Source organism: Macrobrachium rosenbergii, chromosome 47, assembly GCF_040412425.1.
Source record: "Macrobrachium rosenbergii isolate ZJJX-2024 chromosome 47, ASM4041242v1, whole genome shotgun sequence".
Lineage (NCBI taxonomy): Eukaryota > Metazoa > Arthropoda > Malacostraca > Decapoda > Palaemonidae > Macrobrachium > Macrobrachium rosenbergii.
The window spans coordinates 25,052,660-25,065,430 of NC_089787.1; the positions used below are offsets into that span (position 1 = coordinate 25,052,660).

The window sequence follows — 12,771 nt, forward strand, 5'->3', positions numbered from 1 at the left end:
CATGGGATTCAACTATACAATTAAGCCCTGCAAGAGTGCTAATCCCTCTTGTTAGAAAGATTTTAACAGTTAACATTTCATACAAAGTTACGACATACATTAAGTGTGGAACCATCTTTTGGTTAGTTTCCTACGACTACTAAAAATTCAACAAATCCAGACAGGAAAATCTCCAGGTACTCACTCTGACGCCTGAGGAAAAGTCATGCTCACGAAGGAGGGCGACAAGGTCTCCGTGTACATTTCACAACCCGTACCACAGAGGTAGTCGTTCTGCCAAGCCTGCATATCTGGTGACTAAGGAAAACACAAGAGTGGTCCAAATCACTCTGTCTCCAGTTCCTCCTTGCAATAACAACACAAACCACACCCAAAATTCAAAAACTCCCGTCTTTTTGAATAATTAAAAATATCCATTTGAAAATGGGGGTTCAATCCCTCTGCCACTAAAAGGTGGTGGGGCAAAATGATTATCCCCTTCAAGGAGCTTTGCTGAATGCTATTCTAAATCATTAGAAGCTTTGAACATCTAGATGCATATATAAGAAAGTATTTTCCAAACAGTAATGTTTACACCTGCTATATTTTTCTCTTTATACCCTATCAGAAGCCTGCAATAATGAGGATTAAGTAAACGGTAAACTGAAAATAAGCCCCTTGATGTGAGGGATATAATTACGTCTAGTGTGGGGAAAGGGTATGCAAAGTTGTAAGTAAGGCTGATGAAACTTCAAACAAAAAAATGTTAATTCTCTAAGGATGCCTTGCAATGTATCTTCTTTGGGTCATGCTCTCTGCCAGTCATGTTTACTTACGCTGATGTTTCATTAAATTCAAGATCCACAAAAGCTGGACTTAAAGTTTCTTTGTACATCTCCATACCAGAGCCTTGCTGGTAGTGGTCTTGCCATGGTGACATGTCTGGTGACTACCAGACAATATAATATGAGAATATGTTTATTTATGTGAGAATAAAACATAAAAATTTACCATCAAGACACCTGACAATGTTGTTGTTTTCTGTTGAATGGGAACAATTGTTGTGACTGAAATGATAAATTTGTGTGTGTCAGCAATTTATCTGCAGCGTATGGAGTGTTAAACTTAGATATACTGCACTTTGGGGAAGTTGAACTGGATGCTGTCTTTCAAGAGCTGAACTGCAAGTTCATTACAATTTCGTAATACTATCTAAATCATCAAACTTCTTGCCTGATTAATAATTATACTGTACTTGGGAAAATATTCTGCAACTGGGGGGGATGTTCAACATTATCCACATGGCGCTGTAGATTATACATTACCCAAGCTATACAAAAGAGATTTCGGTTTTGAAGTTTAAAGTTACTATTAGGTATAATCAAAAGAAATGTAGTACTGTATTGTGTGTATCAAATAAAAACATACATGGGAGTACTTACATTATGCAAAAATTATATATAGCATGTTATATTGAGCTTCTAAATGTATGTATATGAAATGATTTGATGCATGAGACATGGGAATAAAAAAAAAAAAAGGCATTTAAAAGCACAAGCAAATTTCACCAACCTAGTAGTATGTACCTAAAATTTCTCCCTGACTTGGAAAGCAAATAAATCATGTCCTTTATGAGCTTACAATATGACACCTATGAGATTGCTTGGAAGAATGCAGAGTGAAATGTTAACAGCAATAAGTATTCTTTTCAAAACAGCTCACTAAATAGGCAACAATGAAGCCTCACACAAAAATATTCCTAGAGCTGTTTCCAAGCAGCTGCTACCCTACATCATTGAGCATCAAGTAAAATTTTCAATTTCTCTATTTAAAAATATGACAAACTCACCCCAATGAAATGGAAAACCTAATCTTACAGTACAGTTCTTAGTCTTAATGATTCTATACTTTTATGAAGAGCCAAAAAAAGAATATAATCTCACTCAAATCTTCTATATTAGATCTGAACCAACAAGTGATGAGAAAGTACACTTGACCTTCATGTCCTAAGTGAATATATATACTCATTGCATTCCCTCTTTAATGTAAGAACAATAAATATTCAAAACAAAATTTGGATGACTAAAATGATAAAATATTCTTAAAGATAGCCACCTTTACAAAACACATAGTATGCACTACAATAAAACACAAGTCTTTTTTTTTTTGTCAAGTACAATATACATTATGCATTTTTAATATAGAAAGAAACAGCCATTAGTATACTGTCAGTGAACTTAGTAGGCAGTGTTATTCTGTGCCTTCCATGAACTAAGGATATGATGTTATTCTACGGACAAAATGTTAAAACTGTCTTCAAATTCTGAAAATGTGTTGATTTTGTTCACTAAGCCACTCAAACTCATGTAGTTCCTGTTGCCTTGTGTAGCTTCTGACACGGGAGTCACAAAATCCCAAAATATTAAAAAGAGTGAGTGACTGAAAATCCTACTGCAAAGCGCTAAAAAAAAATCTAAATAGAAATTTTTCCTATCCTACAGACCTCCATAGTGTTAGTTTCAGAAAGCAATGTGAGAGAAGCCAACGAAATAAGGATACTGCACTCAAAAGAAATAATCCTAGTTACACCTCTACAAATTTCATTTCATTCTCGAAATGGTTAGTTTGGATGACGGTCAGATAAGCCAATACAACAGGGAATTCGCTGCGAACTGACAAAAAGTTATGATACTGAGTGCACTGATAAGGCTTTCTGGTGGGCATGTTTACATCTTGCAAATGCTTGGTTCCACAAAGCAGGGCTATCGTGGCTATCATTCATGCAAAGCACCTGAAAATATTATTCAAGTTCACGTAAAAACTATGCTCTTATATCCGTAATAGCCATCTCTTAGACCAAAGACCAGCTCTGGAATATTATTCTCGTAATAATAATAAAAGTGGAAACTTGAGTTCTATCTAATGCAGTCTTTAATAATACTATCTATTCATGTGCACTGTATTTCAAAATCCCACTTTCATTACAGCTGAAAACCTTCTTTGTAATCAATACTGTATAGTCTAACTCTCATGATGATTCTATTCCTTTAATTCTTGAAGTAGTGAGGCACACCACATTTTGCTACAGCCCCTAATTACTATATTAGGTATGCAACGAAGACCCAATTACCCTGACGGGATTTTTCCATTCAAAATATGACATCCCTATCAGCATGGAAATCACTTCACCCAACAATAAAACTTTTTCTTGACATATAACCTGTCTTCAACATACAAAGGTCTTGAATACTCTTCAAATTCATGCACTGTCTAAAAATAAAAATGCTGTCCTCTAAGGCTCTTAGTTTCCTACTATAGAATGACAAGGTTCTTTAAAAATTTAATCAAAACAAAACAGTAAGCTCACCTATGACAGACCCTTAGACATAACCTTTAATGTACTGTACATATAAAACATGGGATAATGGGTGAGTTATTAAGTTAAAATAAAAAATTTTCTTTCACTTTAACATATAAAGCTCCCCAGAGCAATAGCCAAAATGAACAGTCATAGAGACCAACAGGTAACAGTTAACTGGCTTAAAGGGTAATAATTTTCCTGGGGTACTTTGCATTTTTTTGGATTGCTGTACCTTAAGAAATATATAACCACTGTCTTAACACATACTATTTTCTATTTTATTTGCATCTTGGTTGCAATTACTGATTGTCTGATAAGAACATGTCTACAGTGCTAGTGCCAGTGGTCTGCATGACATCACTATAAAATTCTACAAAAATTAACAAAGCAAGTAACATGGCTTACTACGAACAAGCTGAGAGTCAACTGATGACACAGTGGAAAGTCTGAAACTATTTCTCACTTATAAAAATGGTTAGCTTCTAAAGACTGAGTCATTAGCCTAAGTGAAGATCATCGTAATTTGAAATTTAGGGTAGTTTAAAACTGTGTTCAACAGTTTACTTCGGATTATTAAACTACATTTCTTTTAACCTTTATGAAGTAGACTTGTCAGTGAATTTATACAGTACAAAATTTACAATACAGTACTCAAAAAATCTTTTGAAATCCTTAAGAATGTTTTGTGTCCATGTTAACAGAGGATAACTAGTAACAAAACCTAGTGTTCTTTCATGACACACAACAAAATGTCCTGCAATTTGTATGAGCTCCTCTAATCATCAATAAATATCACATCTTAAAAGTTATCTAACAATAACCTTTAACTAACTAGACACCATTTTGTAAAGTTTCTTTTAACCTTACAAAATTAGCAGAATGGACAGGTTTACAGTAAGATACTGTAAGACTAAAGTAATTATTTGTAATTATCACCTACATCTTTACACCACATCTATTCTCATAAAATGTTACAACACTTCAGGATTTTCTCTGGCAATGACACAAAACATATTCTTGCACACAAGTTCCAGCATCCAGGGACATTATTTTGGCAACTGCTTGGCAACTTTATACGGTTATATAATACTATTAGGATGAATTACCTACATGAACACTATGATAATTACAGTACAGTACATATTACACTTGCCTTCTTTAGCATAAATGGAGGTAAAATCTAATTAAAAATACATCCTATTACTGAAATTGTAAATAGTTTAGAACAAAAGGAATGATTTCCAGTCAAAGAAAGTACGGCTATACTTACAGTTTTGTAAGATCTCATGGCAAAAAGATTTGCCATCATTGTAGAAAAACCTGGAGCTAAACATGACTGTGCAATGAATCCTAATTTGAGCTCAGCTAAGCAAATAACATCATCACCTCTTTTCCAGTCCCAAGAAGGAATGTTTAACAGATAGGCCTGAAAGAAAAAGGGAAAGCCAATCAGTCAGCCATCTGTCAAAAAAGATTAAATCTGCCAATTAATAGTTTTTCACGCCCTAAAAACTGCAAATACATAAATACCAAGTGGAATTATTTCTTCAAACATCAAATTCTCAAAATCTTTTGATGGCGCAGATTCCAGATGCTAATGAGGCTTAACATGGATGGACATGGGTATAAGTTTGCTATCTTTACACCTTTCAGCTACTGTACTAAGACCTTCCAATATCATTTTTTTATAACAAGAAAATAAAAACATTATATTTAGAATTAAATTAATTCTAGTTTTACTTCAACTGAACTTTAAGCACCAAAACCATCCAGATAGTACCTAAAGATACACTACTATATTACTATTTCAAAATGCTACAACATTTTACATCATCACCATCATCGAGGTGTTTATTACTATTATTATTATTTTATTATTATTATTATTATCATTATCAAACAGGGACAACATACACAACAACATCTACTTTACGATGCAAGAAACTAACCTTATTGTGATACTGCATGAGTTGAATGATGACTCTGATATCATCAGAATAATTTTTGATGGAGATGACTCTCATGATGTTGGCAGCATCCTCAGCATCAGGATCTTGGCAGTATTTGTTGGCCAGGACTAGGCACGCATCGGCTTCATGGACCTGTCGCATACACGTGGAGACAATTAACACCACGGCTTCTGAAACAGCTATGAGACTGTCTGAGTCACATGTACTGCCAATGGAAAACACCGCTGAATGGATAAAAAAACACTCTAAAGGAGTAAAATGTTGAAAGCTGCAAAGAAAACTAAAGGTGGAATTTTTTTTCTGATTCAGAAATGAAAACCTATTCACACACTACAAAACATAGCATGAAAAACCAAGCTTTTAATTATTGCTGTTCAAATTTCCATCAGCAACTGCACTGCACTGAACTGCACAGTACAACTGCATGATGGTTAAAATAAGCAGAATGCAACAAACTCTTAAGGAAACAAAGACTGACTGTAAAAACTTTGGACAGAACAACAAGGTGAAATATTGAAATGAAAAACAGTACTATTCTTTTAAGCTGAAGATATGGAAATAAACATATCAGTCCTGATAACAAGGCACAACCCCAAGACATAAAAAAATTCTTGATTCTAGATTTTCAAGTCTGGTGCATAAAAAAAATGATTGTAATCAGTAACTCACAACGGTAGTGTGACTTGCAATAAAAAAATGAACTACTGCAATGCATTTGAAATGAAACATTTTGAACTTTAAAAGGATCTGAAATTCTTAAACCAGTTAAAGCAAACCTTTCCATGTTACTCCAATCTACTGAAATTTATGATTCTTGCATGGAGCACTGAATACTTTACATTACTACAGTTTGGTATTAAATACTTTCTATTACTTCGTACTAAATTTCTAAATCCTTTAAAAGTACGTCTAAAATAACTTAAAAAATAAAGCAATCAGTGAAATTTTGTGTAAAATGTGATATATATCAAGCAATATGCTCATAATTATTGCACAACACAACAGCTGATTCAGGGAAGAAAACGGGTGTTATATCCATTAGCAATATAATTTCCTTCTATCTCATAGCACTCTTGTAACAATATATATTCAGATATTACAGGTTTATCTCTCAAGGGTATTTCCAAGTACGAAGTGTCATATGCTGGTATATCAATTTTTCAAAGAAACAATGGCAAGATGCCAAAAAGTTAAAATGTGAAATAAAGTACAATACGTGAAATAAGACGACTTATCTAAATAAGTTAATATTGATACAACAGTATCAAATTAAATATATACAAGCATGTTCAATAAATGATAAAAATAGATCACATAAATGCAAATCTGTTTACAAATATAAAAAAAAAATATCCATATTTTAAAGGGTAGTCTATATCAAAGATAGGATAAAAAAATAACCGAGGTATTCAGTAAGATATTGCTTACAAAAAAACTAGACATAAATTCATTCCACAATGATCAATTAGCTTTCCTAATGATTGACTGAGGGGTAAGTCATGCTAGCTACTGTGTCGAGGATTCAAAGAGGGGTCTACGTCTACTCACGAGGGCTTTGGGGGCGCAGGCAACATGCGCATGCAAAACATGCAGAGGGTTCCATTATCTTTCAAGACTGTTACTTACCAGCGACGACTGGCCCCAGTGAAAAGTAAGGTAACAAGTCTTTTCCTCTGGCTTTTTGAAGGGGGTTAAGGGCTGCTACCTTGGCCGATGCTACTTCACTTTTATGCAGCCCTAAACCACTTACTACTGTAGAATTGCAAGGCAAATAGCTCCCCTACAAAAGTTACGCTCTTAACTTTTGTAATGGGGAGCTAATGCTTTGTCTGCTAACCCTATATCACGAGAAATCTCTTCTTGAAAACTATGTTAGGTGCATACAATTAGCAACTAAAAGATCCCTTTATATATACTGTACCTATATTTTCTAATAATGGCAGGATTATGGCTGCCAGTGCCATCAGATTACTGATGGAAGTTATCAACCCTACAGTACTGACTAAATTAATTTAAAAGCCACAGGCCTATGGTACGACAGGAAAGCAGCTCAAACGTTTTATAAACAAATCTACAAAGATATAAAGTATCTACATGACGGACTAGCAACTAATCCCATAATATTTATACCATCAAAGATTTCTGGACAAGTTGTTCCTTCTGGATTTTTATGAAAATGGTTATCCAAAAACTAGATGTGGGGTAAAACCAATGTATAATCTAAAAAGTTGTGGCTGTACGGCTAAGGCTGAATACTTTCAAACCATGAAATAGACCTACTGCAGTCTAACAAAAAAAATTTCAGTCTTCAAAAATCTTGAGTAAAGCTACCATTGCTAAAATGATGGCAAAATCAATCATTTCTGTAAAAATGAGACAATGTATTTTTATAAAATGGAGTCCCTCTACATCAAACAAAATTAACATTGGCTTAATTTTCAAAACAGCAACACAACAGATCAGCGTAGGTAAGAGGAACATAATCAACCACATCTGAGAGAAAAACACATAATGGTACGATTATTACTGGTATGTGATAATACAGTGACACAACCACACAATACCAGCCATTTAAGCAGCATTAGCATCAGCTGATATCTCTGTAGGTGATTACAAGTACAGACAAGAGATGCTACTTGCCACCAGAAGGTCGAATTACACCGGGTGTTCTATTTTTTTTTCATTAAAGTCTGAACATGAAAGTACAACATCCTTCCCCACACATACGGTACCTACGAGATATTTTCAACTTCCCATAGATACCTCAGTGCAAGATATTCGCTTTCAAAAGTCAAACTTTAAAAAAAATATATTTGTGTAATTCTGGTCTACAGCTAGCATTGAATGGCGATTGACATACTTTGGCAGTGGCTACGACATTGAATGAAATCCTATTTTCATATGACAGGTTTTGAACAGAATTAAGGAGGTACAACGAACGGCCCAGGGAGACAACAACAGGATCTACACGGCATGGTCAGCACCGTAAATGCGTCGTAAATATACTTGCTTGATTGCAGACTGGCAACCAGTTTTGTGGTCCAAAGAAAGGTAATAGTTTTTTTTTCTCTCGCTCAGCAAAATTCTTATCTATAACTATTCTATGGCAACGTACTAACTGATAATAGTTTGTTCATGATGAATGAGATATTATGGGCTGAGTGTGCGGTCTTAATTCCTTTTACATGAATATCTAAAAATTATACAATAAGCTAATCATGAGCATTATGCTTCGACTGAGGTTTTACCTTACATCAGGAAAATTGCAAAACTACCAAATCATTACAATACTGTACAGTACAGTAACTAAAACACAGCTAGCTGATGACCAGTCAATAATAATATATATATTAGTGACAATATAAGTAATAACAACCATTTTATGGCTATTAGAATAAAGCATCAAAATACACAAACACTAGTGCATTGCAAAATTAGTTCCATGAGTTTTCTTTAAGAGTTAAGTACTCAAGGACCTAAATTAATGAACAACTCGAGTTTAGAGGCGCAAAAAAATCAACCACAAAAACAAGTAAATCAGTCTGTGATTAAGCAAGATTATGTACAACACATGGCCACATAAAAGGATCAACAAGTGAAGTACACCGATTGAGACAACCAAATACAACCATGCGCTGTTACACAACGCTCATCTGTACAAGTGCGACAGGTAACACCATAAAAGGCTGGTTGGAACATCAACCCTATAAAACAGCAACAAACACCCACATGAAGACACAGTTACCACTGCCAAGTCAGGATAACTTTTCATTCTTCATGGAACATTCAGCAAAAGTCTCCAAAGGTCACAGAGTTTTGATCACTCGGTCGTTTGAAGGATGATAAAATGAGTTTACATTCTTAACCGTAAATCTGTTTAGTTCTATCAGTTGTTATTCAGACTTTTCAATATGGCATCTTAGGTGATTTACTAGAGTTTTCTATGAAATTCCTATCAAAAGTAACTTCTCATATTTTCTGCAAGTTAAATCTGGATACAGTACAATATGTGTACAGTATTCTATGTATAACTTTACACACTATGTGCATGAATATGTACATAATTCATTAATTAACAATGTCTAGTTTGGCATCTAAAAGTGGAAAATAAAATTTATTTTTCCTTTTGACTAATTAAACAAAATGAGAAAGGTCAAGGCATTGTCACAAAAATCACAGTTTTCTTTTAATGGACTTGAGGGACGACGAATTATTATCTTTTACTTTCCTTCAGTTACTCCAAGAATAGTATGAGTACATACCATAAAAGTATGACTAATGGCAGTACAAAATAGAAATACAGGAGCCATAAAGAGAAGCAATATACCCAAAATAACCTTGTTGACAAAACCTAATGTAGAGTACAGATATTTTTAATTCAACTGAACCTGATTTTCTTTCAGATACTTATACAGCTTTTTGTAGTACTGCAACATAAAACAGATCTTAATGAAGTAGAATTAATATTGCAGAGTAATTTCATCTTTTCCATACACTAGTACTGTATTCCTTTACATTATTTCCCAATTTGCACTCTGAATTCATTGTTAATTAACCAGAAAACCAATGTTAAACAAAACAAATCAGAAACAGCAGCATTGCAGTTACACTACTACTTGACCTGAGTGCACTGCAGGCTTCATCATTTTCCAGCTCTGTTGCAGAATGAAAGAAACACTACCAAATGTGACTCTGTCAATTAATGCAACTCAGCTTTCCATTGACCTATAATTCTGGGAAGGCAAGCCCATCTCCCAAGAGCTGCAAATACTGTATAGCCTTTCCAACTGGCCTGGTTAGAAACATTCAGTTGTGCCCATTTCAAACGACAAGTCTCTTTTCTGTTGACACTTACAATTCATTAAATAATCACATAACTACAGAAGAGGGTATAGAAATATTTTAACATTTTAAAATATCCTATGTTCATTACAATCAATGTTGTCATCCTAATTCCAAGTGTCTTACGGGAATTTCTTATTTGATGTTTGGGTATATACTTATATATACAAACATTATGTACGTACACATGCACATGTAAGCGCAATAAATCTTTACTTTTTTACTGGATTTTGCATCTGATGACATTCTAAACAAAAGTGCCTGCTTTGAATCCAATAAAAATTATGAGTGGCGCACTCAGATTACATCATTATTCGTATCAAATCAAACAGTTCGAATCAAATTCATAAAATTTGTCTAGGTATCAAATTCTTGCCTTTTCTTTAGGCCAATTAACTGTATCAGAGCATCATATACAAAGTAATCCATGAAGCAACATTTTTACCAGATGATTAAATCCAGACGCACAACCAATAATAACAAATAAGGCAATAAAACAAATTTCGGTATCAAATAAGCTGCACCAAAAGTACCGAGCAAGTTGGTCTACTCTAACTTGAGTAAGAGATGACAAAGAGTATACTTGTTAACGGTGTATTTTTAAAACCTATGTTATGTTCATTTTGACTCAAACGACTTGTGATAAAACTCTGGTGATGCCATCACCCTCCATAATGATGTCATTAATATCAATGATAAAGCAGAGAAGAGGAGAGGCAGAGCGCAAAATAAAATAAAGCGACGGAAGAGAAACGCAAAAATAATAACGACATGCGTGTCATAAAAATGATGGCCGGATGAAACAGAGGAAATCGAAAATAAAATGTATGAATACATCTCTCGAAAGGGACATAATTTAATCATACTTCATGATGATATCAGGAACTGCAGGGACAAAATATCTCACTGGTTAGAAAGGCACTAATGTCAGCACAATTTAACAGAAAAGTATAGCTGGTTATAAATCCTTGCAGAAAACAGAAGGATGGAAAAACTGCTAGTGCTGTCAATGGCATTAGTATGTGAGCAATGTTTTTCCTGCACTTCCATAATAAAACATTTATGTGCATTTTAGTAAGTACACTTTGGTAACTTGCATCGCTGTTTACGTACTGTATACTGTATTTGTTCTTTTACCTTTCTTATGTTAATTCTTTCTCTTAGTTTCTACTGCCTCTTATGAGCAATCTGTTCTGCAGAGGCTTGATTTGCAAGTCAACTGCTCTTTAGGTTTGTTATATGCGAATGTTTGTTCAGTCCAAATAATAATAATGCATTCACAAAAATTTGGATTAAAAGAGGATGAAAATAGGAATAAACAACTTTATGAAAAAAAGACTGCTGATAATAATACAAAGAAGAGAATGCCGGCTAGCAAAATTAGATATGTGAACATTTTATGAAAAAAACACAGAAAAAAAAGTTAAAAGGAATGGACTCTTGGTTACATAAACTGAAAACAATCATAACTGCATGATTCTTTAAAGCCAGGAAAACTCATTAAACCATCTCAAATGACGAATGCACAAAAAAATACAATTAATACTTTATTCCAAAAATGGAGAGAGAGATGTCAATCATTTTTATTCTTTTAAAAGAGTATATGTACAGCACAAGTAAATTAGTTGAATGAATGTACCTTTAGTCATAAAAATTCATAAAGCAAGCTGTAAGCCTTGAGACATTTCCTCCTAATGAACAAAAACCTGATTAAAAGAAGATAAAAAGTAAACTTTCCTTTAATATTGAATACCTGGCAAACACAAAGGAAAATAACATCCACAACCTTTACCCAAGTACATTAACCCCCACTGTACCATGAAGCATTCACTCTGGGCACAAACTCAGGTAAGTTGAAAGGTTTCACATGTACACTCTGAAATACTGTCTACCTATCAGTTAACTGTCTCAGAATTTAAAGCATTAGGGGGGCAGGGACACATGCACTGCATTACATATTGGAGTACTAATGCTGTCCGTGCAGCTCCTATGGAGCACTGTAACGTTACTGAAGTGTTTGCAGTGTCCCTTTGAGCCCTAGCTGCACCAGCTTCTCGGGCTTTTACTTTTCCTCAATTCCAACTCCCTTTCTACAGCCTTACTGTCCAACCCCTCTAACTATTACTTCTTAGTGGAACTGTAGGGTTTATCCCCAGTTCCACCTTCAGATCCTTGTACAGCACTTCATCTCCTTTATTTTCAGGGTCTTTTTATCATGTTGTCCAACCCCTCCAACTCCCTCTTTTCACCGTCTTTAGCGCTGAATGACTAAAAGCGCCCTGGTACTTGGCCTGACAACCTAAATTTCATCAAATCAATCATTGCACTGTACAACATATAGTACTAGTATCTTTTTTTCTCCCTGATACATCCTTTCCCTAGTTCTCTTTCCAACTAACTGACCAAATTTTTACCTCTCATTAGTGAAAATATTATTTACCTTAATTTACTATTATGGATGCAGCAAAAGGCAGACTGAACTATCTGAACCAACTTTTCATATATCTTGAAAACAAGGGTGGTAAACATATGGAATAGTAACTCAAAAAGAGAATAAAGGCTGCCTGTATCTCTTAGAGCAATTGAGGTTCAATTGAAGTTTAAAATATATGAATATAT

The 12,771-nt window shown here is 34.3% G+C and overlaps 1 protein-coding gene across 42 annotated transcripts in view; it reads right to left on the bottom strand.

Annotated features, from left to right (window-relative positions):
• Positions 1 to 12,771, bottom strand: part of slo (calcium-activated potassium channel slo) — a 522,131-nt gene that overhangs the window by 51,974 nt on the left and 457,386 nt on the right. For 36 of the 42 annotated variants that reach the window (XM_067090341.1, XM_067090333.1, XM_067090332.1 and 33 more), the window contains 3 exons: positions 5,290 to 5,442; positions 4,611 to 4,766; positions 185 to 297 (listed from right to left, as the gene is read on the bottom strand). In XM_067090341.1, the coding sequence (XP_066946442.1) occupies positions 185 to 297; positions 4,611 to 4,766; positions 5,290 to 5,442 (422 nt within the window). Of the gene's footprint in view, positions 1 to 184; positions 298 to 815; positions 929 to 4,610; positions 4,767 to 5,289; positions 5,443 to 12,771 lie in introns of all 42 variants that reach the window. The other 6 variants (XM_067090352.1, XM_067090349.1, XM_067090320.1 and 3 more) reach the window with 1 other exon arrangement.